Source organism: Dendrobates tinctorius, unplaced genomic scaffold (genome assembly GCF_039654945.1).
Source record: "Dendrobates tinctorius isolate UK_male_01 unplaced genomic scaffold, ASM3965494v1 ptg000075l, whole genome shotgun sequence".
Lineage (NCBI taxonomy): Eukaryota > Metazoa > Chordata > Amphibia > Anura > Dendrobatidae > Dendrobates > Dendrobates tinctorius.
In genome coordinates this window covers 36,260,779-36,285,579 of record NW_027361743.1, presented here as the reverse complement: position 1 = coordinate 36,285,579, position 24,801 = coordinate 36,260,779, and the positions used below count along the sequence as shown (strand labels likewise).

General features: G+C 48.0%; 1 protein-coding gene across 1 annotated transcript in view; it reads right to left on the bottom strand.

Moving 5' to 3' along the window:
* The window catches only part of TEX26 (testis expressed 26), a 76,541-nt gene that overhangs the window by 11,064 nt on the left and 40,676 nt on the right, over positions 1–24,801 (bottom strand). Inside the window, exon 5 of the mRNA XM_073583335.1 lies at positions 10,428–10,584. Coding sequence (XP_073439436.1) covers positions 10,428–10,584 — 157 coding nt within the window. The remainder of the gene's footprint in view (positions 1–10,427; positions 10,585–24,801) is intronic.

Genomic DNA, 24,801 nt, shown 5'->3' with positions numbered 1-24,801 from the left:
CAAAAGAAATTCATGAAATGCTGGTTTTTGTTCATTCTGCGTCCCAAAAATCGGAATAAAAAGCGATCAAAAGATGTCACGTGCCCGAAAATGGTACCAATAAAAACGTCAACTGGTCCCGCAAAAAATAAGACCTCACATGACTCGGTGGGTCAAAATATGGAAAAATTCTAGCTCTCAAAATGTGGTGATGCATAAACTATTTTTACAATAAAAAGCGTCTTTGAGCGTGCGACAGCTGCCAAACATAAAAACCCGCCGTAAATCAAACCCCCCTTTATCACCCCCTTAGTTAGGGAAAAATAATAAAATAAAATAAAAAATGTATTTATTTCCATTTTCCCATTAGGGTTAGGGCTAGGGTTAGGGCTAGGGGTGTGTTGGGGTTAGGGTTGGAGTTAGAATTGGGGGGTTTCCACTGTTTGGCACAAATTGAACCTGAAGTAATTTTTTTTGTGAAAAAGTTAAATGTTCATTTTTTTTTTTAAACATTCAAAAAATTCCTGTGAAGCACCTAAAGAGTTAATAAACTTCTTGAATCTGGTTTTGAGCACCTTAAGGGGTGCAGTTTTTAGAATGGTGTCGCTTTTGGGTATTTTCTATCATATAGACCCCTCAAAGTGACTTCAAATGTGATGTGGTCCTAAAAATAAAATGGTGTTGTAAAAATGAGAAATCGCTGGTCAACTTTTAACCCTTATAACTTCCTAACAGAAAAAAATTTTGGTTCCCAAATTGTGCTGATGTAAAGTAACCATGTGGGAAATGTTACTTATTAAGTTTTTTTGTGTGCCATTTCTCTGTGATTTAAGAGCATAAAAATTCAAAGTTGGAAAATTGCGAAATTTTCAACATTTTCGCCAATTTTCCATTTTTTTCACAAATAAACCCAAGTTATATGAATTAAATTTTACCACTAACATTAAGTACAATATGTCACGAGAAAATAATGTCAGAATCACCGGGATTCATGGAAGCGTTCCAGAGTTATTACCTCATAAAGGGACAGTGGTCAGAATTGTAAAAATTGGCCCAGTCATTAGCGTGCAAACCACCCTTGGGAAAGGGGTTAAAGAGACAGTGTTTCTGTATTTACCTCCTTGTGTAGCTGAGTGAGTCGATGTACCACACTGCAGATTAGCCCCATATCTGTACATTAATAGTGTTTTGGGACATGACATATTCCCTTTTAAGTGTGTGGTAAAAATGACCTGATCACGTGATTCTTCAGATCAGTTTAATTACAGAAAAATGATTTTAAAATCCGAAAATTTTGGCCTACTGAAATGTATGTACAGTAAATGCACTCAACACTTGGTCGGGGCTCCTTTGGCATCAATTACTGCATCAATGCGGCGTGGCAAGGAGGGGATCAGCTTGTGGCACTGCTGAGGTGTTATGGAAGCCCAGGTTGCTTTGATAGCAACCTTCAGCTCGTCTGCATTGTTTGGTCTGGTGTCTCTCATCTTCCTCTTGACAATACCCCATAGATTTTCTATTGGGTTAAGGTCAGGTGAGTTTGCTGGCCAATCAAGCGCAGTGGTACTGCTTGTAAACCAGGTATTGGTACTTTTGGCAGTGTGGACAGGTGCCAAGTCCTGCTGGAGAATGAAATTTCCATCTCCAAAAAGCTTGTCGGCAGAGGGAAGCATGAAGTGCTCTAAAATTTCCTGGTAGACAGCTGTGCTGACTTTGGTCTTGATAAAACACAGTGAACCTACACCAGCAGATGACATGGCTCCCCAAACCATCACTGATTGTGGAAACTTCACACTAGACATCAACCAGCTTGGATTGTGGCCTCTCCACTCTTCCTCCAGACTCTGGGACCTTCATTTCCAAATGAAATGCAAAATTTACTTTCATCTGAAAACAACACCTTGGACCACTGAGCAACAGCCCAGTTCTTTTTCTCCTTGGCCCAGGTGTTAGGGCTCACAAGATGCGTGTGTTGTCATCTTAATTGTCTGCTGCCAAATTGTATCTTGGAGGGTTACGGCCAGAGAAGTCAATGGACAAAGACAATGAGTCCATGTCTGAAATTAATTCTGATTTTATTGGTCGAGATGCACAGTATTTATAGAGAAAAATTAGGTCTTTTCCCACACATTACCTCATTGCCTTATCTAACAATTATTGCAAGTCCTTGCTGATTACACATGTCACATGTCATTATCTTTGTTACTATAAGGATCATTACTCTAATGGTTAATCGATTAGGTCGAGCTGACTCTGTCTTGCATGCAGCAAATTGATCTTTTGGTTTATATATGAAGGATACTAAAAGTGATTTTCCATACTAAAAGCACCTTTAGCATTTACTCTTGATAAGCTCAGTGGATTATACAATCATCACAGAGTCCATTTGAAGGTTTTATGTAACCTGGTGACAAGAATGAATCAGAACACATGAAAACACATGATTTAATACATATTCAGCAAAGCGTCCATTTTGGATATAAGCATCCATGATTTGTATATCTTCATATATCATATCTTAACCCAGGTAAGACGCTTCTGGCGTTGTCTATTGGTCATGAGTGGCTTGACACAAGGCATGAGACACTTGTAGCCCATGTCCTGGATACGTCTGTGTGTGGTGGCTCTCGAAGCAACTACTGCAGCAGCAGTCCACTCCTTGTAAATCTCCCCAAAATTTTTGAATGGCCTTTTCTTAACAATCCTTTCAAGGCTGCGGTTATCCCGGTTGCTTTTTCTACCACACTTTTTTCCTTCCACTAATATACTTGGATACAGCACTCTGTGACCAGCCAGCTTCTTTAGCAATGACCTTTTGTGGCTTACCCTCCTTGTGGAGTGTGTCAATGACTGCCTTCTGGACATCTGTCAAGTCAGCAGTCTTCCCCATGATTGTGGAGCCTACTGAAACAGACTAAGGGACCTTTTTAAACACTTAGGAAGCCTTTGCAGGTGCTTTTTGTTAATTATTCTAATTTACTGAGATAATGACTTTTGGGTTTTCATTGGCTGTAAGCCATAATCATCAAAACTAACAGGAATAAACACTTGAAATAGATCACTCTGTTTGTAATGACTCTATATTGTCACGCGGCGGCTGCCGCGCGCTCCTCTCTCTGCCTCCTCCCGGCCGCAGCTTACCCTTCCTCCGGCATCCTGCTTCCCTCTGCGCCGGCGTTCGCGGTCTTCTCCACGGTCCTCCCCGGCTCCTCTTCTCCGTCCGGCGGTCCCCTTCGTCCGGTCTTCCGGACCGCGCCGGGTGCACGCCCCCGCCCCTCCTGCTCGGCGGGCGCGCGCACATACTGTACCTGGGCACGCGCGCGCCTCCCCCTCCTCCTCCTACTGAGGACGCGCGCCTGCTCTCTCTCCTTTAGGTCACGACCCGGAAGCCCTTCTACCAGTCCCTATATCTGGCCGCCTCTCCCTGACAGCTGTGCCTGAGTATCACTGTCCTTCCCTAGTGATTCTGGCCGTCCTCTTTGCACGCCTTCGCGCCCTGTCCATCCGTTGCTCGTTCACCTCTCCATTTTCCTCTCTCCTAGGTCCTGTGTCTCCCAGCCATGCCCGCCTATCCTGTGTCTCCCAGCCGTGCCCGCCTATCCTGTGTCTCCCAGCCGTGCACGCCTATCCTGTGTCTCCCAGCCGTGCCCGCCTATCCTGTGTCTCCTAGCCGTGCCGCCAGTTCTGTGTCTCCCAGGCCGTATCTACCTGTCTCGTGTCTCTAAGCCGTGGCTGTCTGTCCTGTGGTTCCCAGCCGGTACCGTCAGTCCTGTATCCCCAACTCGGCTCTAGCAGTCTGTCTGTCGTTACCTCCCAGGGTACCAGCTGCCGTGGTAATAGTTACCCGCGGGCTTGCCCCAAACGCTCCCTGTATAGGGGGTGGTCCACCTGGTCAGCTCGCCCCCGGGAGGTTCGTTGCCACGGTCTAGCGGGTCCACCCCAGGTGTACCTTACAGAATACTCAGGCCATGGATTCCGCTGGTACCCCGACCCCGACCCAAAAGGAACTTTTGTTCCTTCGTGAGAATCAGGCGAGGATCATGTCGTTCCTCAAGTCCATGGAGTCCAGACTTTCATCTCTACAAACCTCCGATCCGGGGATTGCCTCCCAAATCTCCGGCTTACAGCAGGAGCTTGCTCAGCAGCGCGACACCCAGGCCCATATTTTAAACTACATGGCCTCTGTAGATAACCGCCTTCTAGCTCTACAGACGGCAGCCGCTGTCCCTGCGCCTGCGGCAGCCTCCCAGTCCTCGCCCCGCTTGGCTAAACCCCCACGCTATAGTGGGGATCCCAAGCTCTGTCGGGGGTTCATTAACCAGTGTCAGTTGCACTTCGAGCTGGCATCCCTGCAGTATCCCTCCGACCGGGCCAAGGTGGCCTTTATGATTTCCCACTTAGAGGGTGAGGCATTGGCTTGGGTGAATCCTTTGTGGGAGCGAGATGACCCGATAGTCTCCCAGCTCGCAACCTTCTTGGAGACATTCCGCAAGGTCTTTGATGAGCCCGGGCGTCTGGTCTCCGCTACCGAGTCCTTATTTTGCCTTCGCCAGGGTGCTCTCTCTGTGGGACAGTACGCCATCCAGTTCCGTACGTTGTCTTCTGAACTAGGATGGAACAATGAGGCTTTAGTAGGGGCTTTTTGGCGTGGCTTGTCGCCCCGAATCAAAGATGAGTTGGCAGGCAGGGATACACCTACGTCTTTGGAAGATCTCATCTCGCTGGCAACGCGAATTGACCTGCGTTTCCGGGAGCGTTCCCGCGAGGCCGTCAGGGAGAGAAGACCCACTCGGTTCTCTCCTCCGATGCGCAGTCCTCCCCGCGCTCGGCCTTCCACCTCGGCGTCAGCCCCTGAACCCATGCAGGTTGACCGACTCAGGCCCGCAGAGCTACGCCGCCAGGAGAGACTCACTCATGGTCTCTGTCTCTATTGTGGCAGTGCCTCCCACCTTCTACGTTCCTGCCCTGTGAGGCCGGGAAACTCCTCCGCGTAGGACAGGTAAGAGAGGCCTCCCTAGGTGCCTTTGACACCTCTCTACCTTTGACCCTTCCTGTTATGTTTATCCAGGGATCCAAACGTTTCTCAGAGCTAGCCTATATTGACTCAGGGGCTGCTGGTAATTTCATCCAACTCGAGGCGGTGAAGAGATTGGGGATACCTGTTAGGTCCTTGGAGGTTCCCCGGCAGTTAGCCTCAGTCGACGGGATTCCCTTGCGCGAGACCGTAACGTTGGTCACTGAAGAGCTGGAGTTACAGATCGGGGTCCTGCACCGTGAGAGAATAACCTTCTTCGTGCTGCCGTCTCTATCCCACACCTTGCTCCTGGGCCTTCCGTGGTTGAGGATGCATGAACCTGTCCTGGATTGGCGGACCGTAGACATTCTTCGCTGGGGCTGCGTTTGCCAGACTAGATGTCTTCGTCCAGTACAACCCCTCAAATGCTCGTCTCCTGTCTCGGGTCCTGCGGATTTGCCCTCGGCCTATTGGGCTTTTTCAGATGTCTTTGATAAGAAAGAGGCAGAGGCTCTTCCACCGCACCGGCAATATGATTGCCCCATCGAGCTTGTACCCGGCTCAACTCCGCCCCGGGGGCGAATCTATCCGTTGAGTCCACTCGAGTCCCAGGCCATGTCTGAATATATACAAGAGAATTTGGCCAATGGCTTCATCCGAAAGTCTTCTTCTCCCGCTGGGGCTGGCTTCTTTTTTGTTAAGAAAAAGGACGGGTCTCTCCGCCCCTGTATTGACTATCGAGGTCTTAACCAGATTACCATCAAGAACAGATATCCTCTGCCTCTCATCCCCGAGCTGTTCGACCGGCTGCGAGGTGCGCGAATCTTCTCTAAATTGGATCTCCGTGGAGCCTATAATCTTGTCCGTATTCGCTCCGGAGATGAATGGAAGACCGCCTTCAACACCAGGGATGGACACTACGAGTACCTCGTCATGCCCTTCGGGTTGTGCAACGCTCCCGCAGTTTTTCAAGAATTCGTGAACGACATCTTCCGAGACCTTCTGTACTCCAGTGTGGTTGTATACCTTGACGATATCCTGATCTTCTCTCCCGATCTGTCCACCCACAGAAGAGATGTCCGCCGAGTGCTGTTCCAATTGAGGGAGAATCGCCTGTACGCCAAATTGGAGAAGTGCGTCTTTGAACAGTCCTCCCTTCCATTTTTGGGATATATCATCTCCGACTTTGGCCTGCGTATGGATCCGGAGAAGGTGTCTGCCATGCTCAACTGGCCACGTCCCCAAGGGGTGAAAGCCGTTCAGCGATTTCTCGGCTTCGCAAATTATTATCGGCAGTTCATCCCCCATTTTTCCTCATTGGCCGGCTCTATCTCTTCTTTGATTCGTAAAGGAGCCAACCCGCACGTCTGGACCCCTGAAGCAGAGGAGGCCTTTCTATCTCTAAAACGAGCTTTTACCACGGCGCCCGTACTCCATCGTCCTGAGGTCAACAAACCGTTCGTCCTCGAAGTGGATGCATCAGCAACTGGAGCCGGAGCGGTTTTGTCCCAAAAATCTTCTTCCGGTAAACTCGTCACGTGCGGCTTCTTTTCCAAGTCCTTTTCCACCCCAGAGCGGAATTATTCCATAGGGGACCGAGAACTACTGGCCATCAAGTTAGCTCTAGAAGAGTGGAGATACTTATTGGAGGGCGCCGCACATCCCTTCACAATCTTCACAGATCATAAGAATCTAGCTTACCTTCGGTCTGCGCAGAGACTCAACCCACGCCAGGCCAGGTGGTCTCTGTTCTTCGCTCGATTCGATTTTGATCTACATTTTCGCCCAGGCAACAAGAACCTCAAAGCTGACGCCTTGTCCAGGTCCTTCCTTCCCGCAGATGTCGAAGAAGAACCCACGCATATCTTGGATCCATCCCGGCTCATCACGGTGGCACCACTTTCTCTTCTCTCACCTCCACCTGGCAAGACTTTTGTGCCGGAGAAGGACCGAGGACGAATCCTCCACTGGGGACATGCTTCCAAGCTGGCTGGCCATCTCGGGCTTAAGAAGACACTTCACCTGGTATCCCGCTACTACTGGTGGCCGACTCTTCCCCAGGATGTCCGGGATTTCGTCGCCTCCTGTCTCTCCTGTGCCAAGATCAAGGTGCCTAGGCAGCTGCCTTCTGGGCTTCTACACCCGCTTCCTATACCCTCGTCCCCCTGGCAACACATTGCCATGGACTTTATTACGGACCTACCCCACTCTGCCAACTGTACAGTCGTCCTAGTGGTGGTTGATAGGTTTTCTAAGATGGCACACTTCGTTCCCCTTTCCGGCTTGCCATCGGCCCCAGCCTTGGCGAAGATCTTTGTTCAGCACATCTTCCGTCTTCATGGACTGCCCCAACATATTGTTTCTGACAGAGGAGTCCAATTTACCTCTCGCTTCTGGAGAGCCCTATGCAGATCAATGGATGTCACTCTCGACTTCTCCTCATCTTACCACCCCCAGTCCAACGGTCAGGCCGAACGGACAAATCAGTGCTTGGTGAACTACCTCCGGCATTTTTCCAATGTCCACCAGAACGACTGGGCTGAACTTCTCCCGTGGGCTGAGTTCGCCTATAATAACCACGCCAGCGAGTCTTCAGGCAAGTCCCCTTTCTTTATCGTCTATGGGCAACATCCTGGTGTACCTCTACCGGTTCCTCCTGCCTCGGGTGTACCGGCGGCTGACCTTCTGACCGGGGAATTCTCCAGGATCTGGCAGGAGACCAAGGCCGCTCTCGAGTTGGTACGTAACAGAGTTAAGAGACACGCCGACAAAAGACGCCTGGATGCTCCGCCATATCACCCTGGTGATAAAGTTTGGCTGGTCTCCAAGTTTATTCGCCTCAAGATCCCTTCCCATAAACTGGGTCCCCGTTATATTGGACCTTTTGAGATCTTGTCCCGTATTAATGATGTCTCCTATAAACTACGGCTTCCTGCCTCTCTCCGTATCCCTAATGCCTTTCATGTGTCCTTGCTAAAACCAGTCGTCTTCAATCGTTTCCTTTCTAAGGCCCCTCACTCACCTCCGCCTGTCTCCGCAGACGATGTATTTGAGGTTAAAGATATTTTGGCCATGAGGAAGCAAAAGGGGAGAACCTTTTTCTTGGTTGATTGGAAGGGCTTTGCCCCCGAGGAGAGGTCCTGGGAGCCCCAAGAGAACATCCAGGCCCCTCGAATCTTGGCCAAATTTTTTTCCGGACTGCGGAGGGGGGCGCGTAAGGAGGGGGGTACTGTCACGCGGCGGCTGCCGCGCGCTCCTCTCTCTGCCTCCTCCCGGCCGCAGCTTACCCTTCCTCCGGCATCCTGCTTCCCTCTGCGCCGGCGTCCGCGGTCTTCCCCACGGTCCTCCCCGGCTCCTCTTCTCCGTCCGGCGGTCCCCTTCGTCCGGTCTTCCGGACCGCGCCGGGTGCACGCCCCCGCCCCTCCTGCTCGGCGGGCGCACGCACATACTGTGCCTGGGCACGCGCGCGCCTCCCCCTCCTCCTCCTACTGAGGACGCGCGCCTGCTCTCTCTCCTTTAGGTCACGACCCGGAAGCCCTTCTACCAGTCCCTATATCTGGCCGCCTCTCCCTGCCAGCTGTGCCTGAGTATCACTGTCCTTCCCTAGTGATTCTGGCCGTCCTCTTTGCACGCCTTCGCGCCCTGTCCATCCGTTGCTCGTTCACCTCTCCATTTTCCTCTCTCCTAGGTCCTGTGTCTCCCAGCCGTGCCCGCCTATCCTGTGTCTCCCAGCCGTGCCCGCCTATCCTGTGTCTCCCAGCCGTGCCCGCCTATCCTGTGTCTCCCAGCCGTGCCCGCCTATCCTGTGTCTCCTAGCCGTGCCGCCAGTTCTGTGTCTCCCAGGCCGTATCTACCTGTCTCGTGTCTCTAAGCCGTGGCTGTCTGTCCTGTGGTTCCCAGCCGGTACCGTCAGTCCTGTATCCCCAACTCGGCTCTAGCAGTCTGTCTGTCGTTACCTCCCAGGGTACCAGCTGCCGTGGTAATAGTTACCCGCGGGCTTGCCTCAAACGCTCCCTGTATAGGGGGTGGTCCACCTGGTCAGCTCGCCCCCGGGAGGTTCGTTGCCACGGTCTAGCGGGTCCACCCCAGGTGTACCTTACATATATAATATATGAGTTTCACGTTTTGTATTGAAGAACTAAAATAAACTAACTTTTTGATGATATTCTAGGTTTGTAAGAAGCACCTGTATGTAAAAAATATACCCTGCAGATGATGCCTGTGGCAAGGATTATAGGGGATAACTGCGGTCAGACGATGGGTGTGTCGATCTTTCTCTTACTGATAGTTGCATTTCTGAAGTGGAATTTCTTTACTATTTCTGATTTTCGCGCTCTCTGAATATTTCCATGCTACTACACATGGACGTTTGCCAAAAATATTTTCTTCTCCACTCCCATTCAGAATTCTGCTGCTTTCCTATAGACACCTCAATACTCACTAGATGGGTGTTTATATGAATCATCAATGTTTAGGACAAAGAGGTTTTCTAATCAGTGAAAAAAAGAGTAAAGTTGCCCATACACATTAGATGGCTGTTGGGCAAATTCTCGTTCAGCCAATCACTATTTTTGCCAACCCTCCACTATACAGACATGGTTAGGTCGGCCAAACGTATATGAATGGGGAGAGGGTAGTAATCATCAGATAGACTAAAAGGGTCAGTCATCATGACCAATACTTCTTTTCACAACATTATCTGTGCAGAAAGAGTTGGCTCCATTGACATTAGCTAGTCAGTCAGTCCCACCGAAATTGGCACGTGAAGTCAGTGCTGTAGCATGAGGCGGTGGGGAAGCACATAGTGCTAAATTCTTAGGGGCAAAACTTTTGAAAGAAAAAAAAAGTGGCAGTGGCGTCGCTGGGACCAAAAATTTGGCCAAGTGCCCGGCGTTGCATGGTAAGCACAACTTTGAACTGTATAAACATCAACATGACGCTGATTCAGCTGGATACTTGGAAGACCAGTGAGCCGAAGATCTGATCTACCATTCTCCATCCTGTAGGCCAAAGTCTACTGCAGGCCTACAAGACATCGGCATCCCAGTTCAGGAGGAGCAATGACACCACTGCATTTGCTGCCTGAGCTGTCCCGCTCTGTGTAAAGGAGAGATGAGATCTAAAGTCACTCGGATTCGGCAAGTATAAACTTTTTTTTACTTTTTGGAAGGTGGGTTGCACTACTGTTCTTGGAAGAAGCACTCAAGGGGCACTACTTTTTAAGGTGGCATTATGTGTTCTTAGCAAACGCTCAGGTCATTACTACTTGGATAGGAGGCACAATTCTTGCCTTGCTCCAGGCGCTGGCACCCATGCTTCACTACTCGATAAGGATGAATTGTGCTGGGGTCATTTGTACCATATTTATCATTGAGGTGTGACATTTTATAAATGGTCATTAGCTGTATATGGTTTACAACCATCCAGCACCTACCTTGTGGAGTTCCTATATAGTCCTCTTTATATGTAGATTGATATTGGGACCTCATGACTTTTTGCACCTCTTCAATTGTTGGAGGTTGAATCCATGGAGAACGGCTGTCCTGTGAGATTCTCTTCTCCTCATGTGGTAACTTCCAGGCTGAGAAAGTCTGAAGAAAAAAAAAATTTTAGGAAAGAAAAATTTGCACGTTTGGATCTTCAGCCTGTAGTAAGTGGCAGGCAACATGAAGTTGCAAAAAAACAAACAGCTTTGATGTTGACATGAAAGATGCAACTAATGACAAACATTTGCTTACTTTTTCGGGTGATTGCTGCCATGTAAACATGTGAATTGATAATTCGCTGTCTGAGGGGGCCGCAAGCGTGAGAAAGTTCTCCTGCTCGCAGTGCCGTCAGACAGGTCCTGCGAGTTCACAGCTAGTGAACTCACTTCACCTATGTGACTTCGGCGTGAGTGCCGTGGGAAATTTTCTCACGGTGCTAGCGGGGATCTCACTGAGGTCATAGTAGTTATGCCCGGCTGAGGACACAGCCTCAGTGACCAGACGTAACCTTGATGACATCACTGAGGCTGCGCTCGCAGCAGCTCATTCACCAGTGGTTCTCAGCCTGAACCGTCACATCTTGGCACCATCCAGGTTGAAAACTATTTATCCCCCAGTCATGGATTACGGCGTGGACAGAACGACAGATAGGTGAGGGATATTATTGTTTTTTTTTTTATTTTAGGTTTATTACAGGAGAACGAGGGCTTCGGTGGAATTAGGCGTTAGGTGAGAATAGCTGTGTTTATCAATTTAAAATAAAATGAAAAACTATGTTTAGCCTTATTTCTAATAAAGGACTTTATTCTGGCTGTGTCTTTATTTACCATATAACTATAGGATTAGTAATGGAGAGGTGTCTTATAGACGCCTCTCCATTAGTAATCCATGGGCTTGATGTCACCTGAGAAAACAAAGATGACATATTTGTGGGGTTGATGTCACCTTTGTATTATCAGGTGACATCAACCCCACAAATATGAACCCCACTTGCCTTCGCCACAGGGCAAGTGGAAAGAGCCGGGCAAAGCGCCAGAATTGACGCATCTAAAAGATGTGCCTATTCTGGGCGGCTGCGAGCTGCTATTTTTAGGCTGGGGGGGCCAATATTCATGACCCCTTACAGTCTGAGAATACCAGCCCCCAGCTGTGAGCTTTAGCAAGGCTGGTTGTCAAAACTGGGGGGGGGGGATCATGTCATTTTTTAAATTAATTATTTAAATAATTTAAAAATACGGTATGGGGACCCCACTATTCTTCATAACCAGCCTTGCTAAAGCTGACAGCTGAGGGTTGCAGCCCCCAGCTGTGATTTTTGCCTGGCTGGTTATCAAAAATACAGGGGAACCCATGCAGGGTTTTTTAAATTATTTATTTACAGCGCAGGAGGGGCTGATGAATACTCACATCCGCCGCTCCTGCTCTCACTGTTATTAGCGGCAGCAGGTGTCAGCTGATGGGAGCTGTAGTCCCATCAGCTGACACCAGTGACCGGCGGTAAACTTTATACCTCTGATCACAGTTGAGCGCTCACTGACGGGGATGATTTCACCGCCGATCAGAAGCTCTACGTTGGTGTTTCTCACGCTGTCACACAGCATAGGAAACAACGGCTTTTGTGTTGGGTATGTTCTTCTATATTCGGTGATTAAAGTGGCGACTATTGCAAATTCGGCGATCGTGAGCAGAACCGAATATTGAAATATTTGCTCATCTCTAATGAAGAACCATAAAGAGAATGGTAACCTGCGTGACAAACTAAATATATTTTGTATATGCACCATAAATATGAATTATATTACTTGTTGCCTTCCCTAATCTGCCATTTGCCCCCTTTAGATAGATTAACCCAAAAGATGGGAGAGTGAAGCTAGGGCTGATTGGCTGCAGTGATAGTGTGACATAACTATATCAAGCAAGCCCTGGGAGAGCCAGTGCTGACACTGCTCGAACATCGTCGGTACCGGAGGTGAGTATGTGTTATTATTTTTCTGGAGGGAAACATAGGGATTACGTTTTTAAGTTTAGAGGCTTTTTTTATTAATATTATAGCTTTGTGCATACATCTCATATGCAGACATATTGGGTTCTCATGGTTACAGACTATATACAAATCCTTTGCAGTCTGATGCTGCAGTCATGTGTTATTTAACTCCCTCTTTCCCTTCTTCTTACTTTTTATTTTAATCTAGAGTATTATATAATACAGGTATCTCCATTTAAATAGAAACAAAAGACTGCTGATTAACAGAAAGTCATACTCATAAGCCAGAAACGAAACTTATCCTTCAAAAATGCAGAGATAATTGATGAGTGACAGATGTACACGAGATAAGAATCCACAGTGAATAGCCTTTGGCATTGCTTCGTCTGGGACAAGAAAACAAGTCTCAATTTTTTTGTTTCAAGGGTTGAGAGATTCCTCAAGTAATTGCTTGTGTAATATTGACCACTGTGAACTGCAACTAATTTGATTGTTTCAAATTAATTTAGAATATAAAATGAAGCAAAGCATTTCTATTACAAAAACAAATCAAGCCCATAGCCCCCAGCTATGAGTTTTAACTGGCTGGTTATCAAATATACAGGAGAACCCATGCAGGTTTTTTTTTTTAATTATTTATTTACAGCGCTGAAATGGTTGATGAATACTCCCATCCGCCGCTCCTTCTCTCACTATTAGCTGCAGCAGGTGTCATCTGATGGGAGCTGTAGTCCCATCAGCTGACACCACTGACCGGAGGTAACCTCGATGACGTCATCACCGGTCACTGACGCTGCGCTCGCAGCAGCTCAGTCACCAGTGGTTCTTAGCCTGGATGGTTGAAAACTATTTATCCCCAAAACATGGATTATGACATGGGGCATAACGATGGATAGGTGAGGGATACTGTTCTTTTTTTATTTTAGTTTTATTACAGGAGAACGAGGGCTTCGGTGGAATAGGCGTTAGGTGAGTATAGCTATGTTTGTTATTTAAAAAAAAAAAATTAAAACTGTGTTTACTCTTATTTCAAATAAAGGACTTTATTCTGGCTGTGTCTTTATTTACCATATAACTACTGGATTAGTAATGGATTAGATTGGCCCATGCAAAATTTTCGCACACTGGTCATCGGGGGCGCAGGTAATTTCAGAAAAAGCAAGCTAGTCAAATGTTAATGTATTTCATAAGCTGATGAGCACAGACAGGTATTCATATATGTAGATTGGTAATACAATAAATTGTTTTGATAAGTAGAGGCCAAAAAATGTTTTCTGTTTGAGGTGCCACCTGCAGGTCATTGTGTCTTTCTGCAGGCTTATGAAAATGAATGTTTAAACTGTATTTAGCGATAAAATCGTGAATATGTGGTTTGTTTGGCTGTTTTCTTGCTGAAGGGAGCAAGTTTACCTTTCAAATGGTGTATCATGTGTGTGTGGGGCAAAGTAATCAGCGAAAAGGCAGTGCATGTTTACAAATGTGTTGGTAGTGTGCTTTGGGGTACTGTGGTGCCACCTGCAGATCATTTTTCCTTACTGCAGGTTTATGAAAATTAATGTTCAAACTGTATTGTTACGGTGTTGAGGAAAAATAAAGATGTACCTGAAAGTGGACCCTCTGGGTCACGGCTCCAGAGCCCCCGGGGGCCATGGCCCAGGTTGAGGACCACCTCCTATACAGGGAGTGTTAGGGACAGACCTCCAGGGGATAGAGCCGCAACAGCCGGAACCAAAGGGACGACTGAGGCAATAGAGGGTAAGAAGGCACAGACGTGTACGATAAGCAGAGCACCGGGCAAGGCAGAGACCAAGTGGAATACTGGACCGGAGAGCCGGGGGAGCATAGAACTGGAGGCTGTAAAGGCAAGGAAGCACAATGATGTACAAGGTGTAGGACAGCAGACAACAGAGACGGAGAGGGGAGAGCAGGAGGCAGGACAGAGGAGGGAAAGCACTAGGGAGACTGGGAGGGCATAGTACAGGAGAGGCAGGCCGAGATGAAGCAGGCAGCGGACAAGGGAGAACCAAGGCACTAAACACAGCATGGACAGAGGACAGGAGGGGGCCTGAGAACACGGTGGACGCCGCACCAGACAGCGACACCGCATAAGATAACCAGGCATCTTACCTGAACAGGCGCCGAGCATATGTAGCGGTGGGCGCCGCCATGTTGGGGGCGGGGCTAGCGCGTCACATACCCAGGAGGCCGCCGCGCTGTGTGATCGTAGCTGACGCCGAGGGAGCTGGAGGCCGGGCGCGGGGACGCGCCGAGAAGCAGGAGCGCGCCGGGCAGAGCGCGCAGAGAGGTGAGCAAGAGCAGGGGCAGGAGCCGTAACAGTACCCCCCTCTTTACACCCCCTCCTCCTAATGTTGGAGAGAAACCGTCTCATGATGCGGGGAGCATCAATATTCTCCTCGGTTTCCCATGATCTCTCCTCGGGACCAAAGCTCTTCCAATCAATCAAAAACTGAGTCTTTCCTTTAACAGTCTTCCTAGCCAAAATATCCCGTACCTCAAAGGTGTTATCCAAGCTACATGGTTGGGAGGTTTGAGAAGGTGCAGAATGAAAGTGGTTAAACACAGCTGGTTTAAAGAGAGATACATGGAAGGTGTTGGGAATCTTTAGTGAGGCGGGTAATCTCAACTTGTAGGCCACGTTGTTGATCCGGCTTATGACCTCAAAGGGACCAATGTAACGTGGAGCTAACTTGTAGGAGGGGATTTTCAACCTGATATGTCGGGAAGCTAACCAAACCTTATCCCCAGGGCGATACGGGGGAACGTCTAGCCGTCTCTTGTCGGCATACCGCTTCATTATGAGGCTGGCACTCTCAAGAGCCACTTTGGTCTCCCTCCAAATCTGAGAGAAGTCCACAGACAAGGAATCCGCTGCCGGCACACCCGAGGTGGGGGACACGGGAAGAGGAATGCCGGGGTGTTGACCAAAAACCACAAAAAAGGGAGATTTGGAGGAGGCTTCACTTGGATGATTGTTGTAGGCGATTTCCGCCCAAGGAAAGAGAGAGACCCAGTTGTCTTGATGAGCATTGGAAAAATGCCAAAGGTAAGATGCTAACGCTTGGTTGACTCGCTCGACTTGACCATTCGACTGAGGGTGATAGGCTGAGGAGAAATCCAATGTTATCTTCAGTAATCCGCAGAGAGCTCGCCAAAAACGAGAGGTAAACTGGACTCCTCGATCTGAGACAATATGTTGAGGAAAACCATGGAGGCGAAAAATGTGAAGCAAAAAGATCTTTGCCAACTCGGGAGCGGTAGGTAGACCAGGCAGGGCGATGAAGTGGGCCATTTTGGAAAATCGATCCACGACCACCATTATCACAGTACATCTAGACGAAGGAGGCAAGTCAGTGACGAAATCCATGGCAATATGAGTCCATGGGTTTGCAGGTACTGGTAACGGATGCAGGAGTCCCGCAGGAACATGCCGGGGAACCTTGTTCCAGGCGCAAGAAGGACAGGAGACGATGAAGTCTTGGACATCCTCGCGAAGCGAAGGCCACCAGTAATGGCGGGAGACAAGCGAGAGAGTCTTGTTAACTCCGGCATGTCCAGAGAATCTTGAAGAGTGACTCCAGCGTAGAACTTTCAATCTATCTCCACTCCGAACAAAGGTCTTACCAGGTGGTGGGGAGACCAGGCTTACTGGAGCCACGGTAAGGATCTTGGCAGGGTCAATGAGATGGTTTGGACCCTTCTCCCTGTCAACAGACAGGAAGGACCGTGAAAGAGCATCCGCCTTGATGTTCTTCTCCCCCGGGTCGGAAGTGGAGTTCGAAGTCAAATCTTTCGAAAAACAGTGACCATCTAGCCTGTCGAGGGTTGAGCCTCTGGGCGGACTGAAGATAGGCCAAATTCTTGTGATCCGTAAAAATGATGAACGGATGGAGAGCACCCTCGAGAAGATGGCGCCATTCCTCAAGAGCCATCTTTATGGCCAAGAGTTCTCTATCTCCAACGGCATAATTACGTTCGGGAGCAGAGAAAGCCTTAGAAAAGAATCCGCAGGTAAGAGTGCGGCCCAAGGAGGATTCTGCAGTAGAACTGCTCCAGCTCCCACCGAGGATGTGTCAACCTCGAGGATGAATGGCCTGCTGGCATCCGGGCGATGAAGTACAGGAGACTTAGTGAATTCTTGCTTCAGGGCCTCGAAGGCAGCCTCTGCTTCAGAGGGCCAATGATTGGGATCGGCCCCTTTGCGGACAAGAGCTGAGATGGGTTTAGACAAAGAAGAGAAATGAGGGATAAATTGCCTATAATAATTTGCAAAACCCAAAAACCGCTGAATTGCCTTGACTCCGGAGGGACGTGGCCAACTGAGAACTGCCGAGACTTTCTCAGGATCCATCTCTAATCCCGAGTTCGAAACGATGAAACCAAGAAAAGGCAATGAGGTTTGCTCAAAGAGACATTTCTCCAACTTGGCAAAAAGGTGGTTCTCTCTGAGACGTAGAAGGACTTGGCGGACGTCTCGGCGATGTGTGGCCAGATCGGGAGAGAAGACCAAGATGTCATCTAGGTAGACTATGACACAGTAGAGGAGATCTCGAAAGACATCATTAACGAGTTCTTGGAATACTGCAGGTGTGTTGCAAAGCCCAAAGGGCATAACCAAATACTCGTAGTGTCCATCTCGCGTGTTAAACACAGTCTTCGATTCGTCCCCGGAGCGTATGCGAACCAGATTATAGGCCCCTCGTAGATCAAGCTTGGTGAACACACGCGCCCCCTTCAAGCGATCAAAAAGTTCAGAGATGAGTGGTAGTGGATATTTATTCTTCACCGTGATACGATTCAAGCCACAATAATCGATGCACGGGCGCAGGGACCCATCTTTCTTTTTTACGAAAAAGAAGCCTGCTCCTGCAGGGGACGAAGACTTCCGAATGAAGCCTCTGGCCAAGTTGTCCTGGATGTATTCAGACATGGCTTGGGTCTCTGCCAGGGAGAGAGGATAAATCCTACCACGAGGCGGAATGGTACCAGGAACGAGCTCGATGGGGCAGTCGTAGGGACGGTGCGGATGAAGAGTCTCAGCTTCTTTCTTATCAAAAACATCCAAAAAATCATGGTACACCGACGGCAATCCATGGGAAACAAGGGAAGGACGGGGGACACCTATGGGATGCACCGACAGCAGACACCGAGCCCGACAAGACTCCCCCCAGCGCAAGACGTTGCCATTATGCCAATCTAAGGTGGGCTCGTGGAGCCGCAGCCAAGGAAGACCAAGCAGGATAGGGTGAGAAATGCCTGCTAAGACGTAAAACGTAATTTTCTCCTTGTGCAGCGCCCCTACCTGCAATTCCACTTCATGAGTAACTAAAGTAACAGATTCTAGCAGGGGTCGACCATCTACGGAGGCGAGAACTTGCGGTTTTTGCAAGGACCTCACGGGAACAGAAAGCTTATTAACCTCCTCTAGCCTAATAAAATTCCCGGCGGCACCCGAGTCCACATAGGCCACCAGAGAACCCCGCTTCCCACCAACATGCAAGAGGACAGACAAAGTGAGAGGGAGAGAGGTATCATATACACCTAGGGAGGCCTCTCTTACCTGGCCTAGTTGGAGAAGTTTTCCGGACGTTCCGGACAAGTTCGGATGAGATGGGAACTGCTACCACAGTAGAAACACTGACCGTGGAGGCTCCTCTCCCTACGACGCTGGTCAGAGAGCTTCAGGCGATCCACTTGCATAGGTTCGGGTGTCGGAGGTGAAGGGAGACTCCTAGGTCGAGGACTGGGTGGCCTGCGGACAGAAGAAAATGGACGAGAGACCCTTCTCTCCCTAGCACGCTCTTGAAAGCGGAGGTCAATTCGAGTAGCTAAAGAGATCAAATCCTCGAGAGCTGTTGGGGTGTCACGACCAGCGAGCTCATCCTTTATACGACTTGAGAGGCCTCGTCAGAAAGCGCCCACCAAGGCCTCATTATTCCAACCTAAGTCTGAGGAGAGAGTCCTAAACTGGATAGCATACTGGCCCACAGTTAAAGAACCTTGACATAAGTTAAACAAAGCCTCAGTGGTGGAGGCTAAACGGCCTGGTTCGTCAAAAACTCGACGAAACGTATCCAGAAAAATGGAAAGCTGAGTAACTACTGGGTCCTCACGTTCCCAGAGCGGATTGACCCAAGCCAAAGCGTCCCCCTCAAGATGAGAAATGATGAAGGCCACTTTGGCTCGGTCTGTGGGGTACTGCTGGGGCAGCAATTCAAAATGGAGACAGCACTGATTTAAAAAACCCCGGCATAACTTGGCGTCTCCGCTATATTGAGGTGGCTTGGCCAACCGCTGAGGAGGATGGGAATCCGCGGCTGGAGGAGCAGATGCAGCCGAGTGCAAAGCGAGCAAACGACCGTCCACCGAAGCCATGTAGCTGAGAATATGCGACTGGGTGTCTCGCTGCTGAGCCAATTCCTGTTTCAAGCCAGCCAACAGGGCGGCGTTTCCAGGGTCAGAGGACTGGAGGGCAGAAAGACACGAGTCCATAGTTTTCATGAAGGACATCACGCGCGTCTGATTCTCCCGAAGGAAAACTAACTCTTTCTGAGCGGCCGTGGCTCCAGCGGGGTCCATGGCCTGGTTATGCTGTTACGGTGTTGAGGAAAAATAAAGATGTACCTGAAAGTGGACCCTCTGGGTCATGGCTCCAGAGCCCCCGGGGTGAGTGCCCAGGTGAGGACCACCCCCTATACAGGGAGTGTTAGGGACAGACCTCCAGGGGATAGAGCCGCAACAGCCGGAACCAAAGGGACGACTGAGGCAATAGAAGGTAAGTGTAGTGAAACCTCCACCAGGGGGAGCTGGTGGGGGAAGAGAGGTTACACACTAAGAGCAGCAGCCCTGAGCAACAGCACAGGTGCCACAGGTAATGAGAGAGAATAGTCAGACGAACCGAGTCAGAAACTAGCAGGAGCAGACGTACCAGAAGGAGCAGCAATACACGTAGTCAAAATACCAAGCCGAGAGTCAGAAAGCCAGAACATAAGCACGGGGTCCAAAACGTGAGACGAAATACGTGGTCGGGGTACAAGCCGGGGAGTCAGATGCCAGAGAGGGAACGTAACAGCAGACGAATACCAAGAGACGGGGTCAGAAATCAGTCCGGGTCACACACGTGAATATCAGTCAAAGGCAGGAGGAACACCAAGGTACAAGGGTCAGAGGCTCTAAACTGGAAGCTTGAGCTATCACTAACACTGGTCAGCAGGCTGTGAGAGACTGAAATAGCCCAGCTAGCTCCAGAACGAGGCTGAGGAGATTAACTCCCGCATGACCAGTCCGGAGTGAAGACAGCAGAAAATAAACTCCGGACTGGACCATGACAGTATGAAGGCACAGACGTGTACGATAAGCAGAGCACCGGGCAAGGCAGAGACCAAGTGGGATACTGGACCGGAGAGCCGGGGGAGCACAGAACTGGAGGCTGTAAAGGCAAGGAAGCACAATGATGTACAAGGTGTAGGACGGCAGACAACAGAGACGGAGAGAGGGAAGAGCAGGAGGCAGGACAGAGGAGGGAAAGCACTAGGGAGACTGGGAGGGGAGAGTACAGGAGAGGCAGACCGAGATGAAGCAGGCAGCGGACAAGGGAGAACCAAGGCACTAAACAGAGCACAGACAGAGGACAGGAGGGGGCCTGGGAACACGATGGATGCCGCACCAGACAGCAACACCACATAAAATAACCAGGCGTTTTACCTGAGTAGGCGCCGAGCATATGTAGCGGTGGGCACCATGTTGGGGGCGGGGCTAGCGCATCACATACCCAGGAGGCCATGCTGTGTGCTCGTAGCCGACGCCGAGGAAGCCGGAGGCCGGGCGCGGGGATGCGCCGAGAAGCAGGAGCGCGCTGGGCAGAGCGCGCAGAGAGGTGAGCAAGAGCAGGGGCAGGAGCCGTGACATGTATTTTGTGATCAAATAGTGGACGTGTGGTTTGTTTGGCTATTTTCTTGCTGAAGGGAGCAAGTTTACCTTTCAAATGGTGTATCATGTGTGTGTGGGGCAAAGTAATCAGCGAAAAGGCAGTGCATGTATACAAATGTGTTGGTAGTGTGCTTTGGGGTACTGTGGTGCCACCTGCAGATCATTTTTCCTTACTGCAGGTTTATGAAAATTAATGTTTAAACTGTATTTTGTGATCAAATAGTGGCGTGTGTTTTGTTTGGCTATTTTCTTGCTGAAGGGGGCAAGTTTACTGTCATGATCCCAGTGCAGGTTTTTGAGCTGCATGTCAGGGGTTAATGTCTGAAGCTCAGTGCAGGTTTTGACCTGCACACCTGGGGTTAATGATTGTGGCCTCTCTGTGGTTCTGGGAGAGCTTCTTAAACCCCTGGGAAGCTCCAATCCCTGTCAGTTATACTTTTGCCTTTGGCCGAGTGTGGTGACCTCCGTGTGCCTGTGCCTGTTTGTTGTTATAGCTTGTTTATATGGTTCTGAGCTGGTTCTGTTCCCCATTGTGAGTTTGCCTGTTGATTCTGTACTGCGCTACCCTCTCTGTGTATGACTCATTGCCTGCTATCTGACTACTAGAGTTGAGCGATACCGTCCGATACTTCAAAGTATCGTATCGGATGGTATCGGCCGATCTTTAAAAAAAGTATCGGTATCGCCGATTCCGATACCGGAAGTCCCATTCAAGTCTATGGGACTTCCGGTATCGGAATAAGAAAAACCCTTTCCTGCCCTTGTACAGCCTCTCTGGGGTCTGTACGGGCCTTTCGGGGGGCTGTGTCGGCCTGCCAGGGGGTCTGTGCAGGCTCCGGTGGTCTGTGCCGGCCTGCCGGTGGTCTGTGCAGGCTCCGGGGGGCTGTGCCGGCCTGCCGGGGGGCTGTGCCGGCCTGCCGGGGGGCTGTGCAGGCTCCGGGGGGCTGTGCCGGCCTGCCGGGGGGCTGTACCGGCCTGCCGGTGGTCTGTGCAGGCTCCGGGGGTCTGTGCAGGCATCGTCCGATGGGACTACAAGTCCCATCGGGCGATGCCTGCTACCATGACAGTGATTGACACATTAGCCAATGATGGGACAGTAGTAGTCCCATCATCCGGCTAATGTGTTAAATGTAAAAAAAAAAAAAAAAATTACATGCTACATACATACAACATGCATACTACATACATGCTACATTCATACTACATACTACATACATGCTACATTCATACTACATAAATACTACATGCAACATACATACTACATATATACTACATGCATGCTACATACATACTACATGCTACATACATACTACATATATACTACATGCATGCTACATACATACTACATGCTACATACATACTACATGCTACATACATACTACATATATACTACATGCATGCTACATACTACATGCTACATACATACTACATATATACTACATGCATGCTACATACATACTACATGCATGCTACATACATACTACATGCTACATACATACCACATACATACTACATATATACTACATGCATGCTACATACATACTGCATGCTACATGCATGCTACATACATACTACATGCTACATACATACCACATACATACTACATATATACTACATGCATGCTACATACATACTGCATGCTACATGCATGCTACATACATACTACATGCTACATACATACCACATACATACTACATATATACTACATGCATGCTACATACATACTGCATGCTACATACATACTACATACATACTACATACATACTACATATATACTACATGCATGCTACATACATACTACATGCTACATGCATGCTACATACATACTACATACATACTACATGCTACATACATACCACATATATACTACATACATACAAAACATTCATACAATACATACATAGACATACAGTACATATAACATAGAGTAACATACTTACCAATACTTGTCACATTTTTCCCGAAGCCATTGTCTTTTCCGGAATAAATGTTAACATAACAAACCACAAAAATACTCACCCACGATCCGAAGCAGTCCACGAGTGTGTCCCACGACGATCTTGGGTAGAGAACTGCAGCATCAGCTGTTGCTGCCGTTCTCTACGGGCTGCAGGAATCCAATGACGGAAGGTAGGTATCCTTCCGCACTGTATTCCTCCGCCACTTAAAAAAAAAAAAAGTCCCTAGTCTCACTTTATGCCATTGCTGTGTGGGAAATTCCCACACAGCAATGGCATAAAGTGAGACTAGGGACTTTTTTTTTTTTAAGTGGAGGAGGAATACAGTGCGGAAGGATACCTACCTTCCGTCATTGGATTCCTGCAGCCCGTAGAGAACGGCAGCATCATCTGATGCTGCCGTTCTCTACCCAAGATCGTCGTGGGACACACTCGTGGACTGCTTCGGATCGTGGGTGAGTATTTTTGTGGTTTGTTATGTTAATATTTATTCCGGAAAAGACAATGGCTTCGGGGAACAATGTGACAAGTATTGGTAAGTATGTTACTCTATGTTATATGTACTGTATGTCTATGTATGTATTGTATGAATGTATTGTATGTATGTAGTATATATGTGGTATGTATGTAGCATGTAGTATGTATGTAGCATGCATGTAGTATATATGTAGTATGTATATAGCATGCATGTAGTATATATGTAGCATGTATGTAGTATGTATGTGGTATGTATGTAGCATGCAGTATGTATGTAGCATGCATGTAGTATATATGTAGTATGTATGTAGCATGTAGTATGTATGTAGTATGTATGTAGTATGTATGTGGTATGTATGTGGCATGTAGTATGTATGTAGCATGCATGTAGTATGCATTAAAATGAGTAGGGAGAAAACATAGTACTGTGGAGGCCGGAAAGTGTAAAACTAAACGGCCATAAATTGTGATCAATAATATATATTATATATCATGATCCACATATTAGGACTATCCAATAAAGAGGACACTGCACATTCAATAGAAGCTACCCAAGAAGAAAAAGCAGTCAAAAATCCATAAAAACATAATTTTTATTAAATAATGTAAAATATTATATAAGGACATACGGTGTGTGGTAGGGAAAACAGGAATAAAGAGCATAATGGTCAACAAAGGAGACCAGCCACACTGCAAGCATCGCTCCAAGAATAAGCGTGTTAAAATAAACAGAATAGCAATAGTCAGACAGGGAAAGAATGGCACATATTGTTATGGCAAGGAGTGTATTGAAACATCACCATATAGCCAAAGGATGGTATCCTATTACATGGCACACTACCCTGCCCATAAAAGACACATGACATCCATAACTGATGCTATGTAAAGTATCAGAAACAAGAGCAAAAGTAACTAGTTATACCTGGAAGCAGTGGTGGCAGTGGGGTCGGTCCAGTCCCCGACGCGCGTTTCGGAGCCAAGAGACTCCTTCCTTCCTCCTGAGGAAGGAGTCTCTTGGCTCCGAAACGCGCGTCGGGGACTGGACCGACCCCACTGCCACCACTGCTTCCAGGTATAACTAGTTACTTTTGCTCTTGTTTCTGATACTTTACATAGCATCAGTTATGGATGTCATGTGTCTTTTATGGGCAGGGTAGTGTGCCATGTAATAGGATACCATCCTTTGGCTATATGGTGATGTTTCAATACACTCCTTGCCATAACAATATGTGCCATTCTTTCCCTGTCTGACTATTGCTATTCTGTTTATTTTAACACGCTTATTCTTGGAGCGATGCTTGCAGTGTGGCTGGTCTCCTTTGTTGACCATTATGCTCTTTATTCCTGTTTTCCCTACCACACACCGTATGTCCTTATATAATATTTTACATTATTTAATAAAAATTATGTTTTTATGGATTTTTGACTGCTTTTTCTTCTTGGGTAGCTTCTATGTAGTATGCATGTAGCATGCATGTAGTATGTATGTAGTATGTAGCATGTATGTAGTATGTATGTAGTATGTAGCATGCATGTAGTATGTATGTAGCATGCATGTAGTATATATGTAGTATGTATGTGGTATGTATGTAGCATGTAGTATGTATGTAGCATGCATGTAGCATGCATGTAGTATGTATGTAGCATGCATGTAGTATGTATGTAGCATGCAGTATGTATGTAGCATGTATGTAGTATGTATGTAGTATATATGTAGTATGTATGTAGCATGTAGTATGTATGTAGCATGCATGTAGTATGTATGTAGCATGTAGTATGTATGTAGCATGCATGTAGTATGTATGTAGCATGTAGTATGTATGTAGCATGCATGTAGTATGTATGTAGCATGTATGTAGTATATATGTAGTATGTATGTAGCATGTAGTATATATGTAGTATGTATGTAGTATATATGTAGTATGTATGTAGCATGTAGTATGTATGTAGCATGCA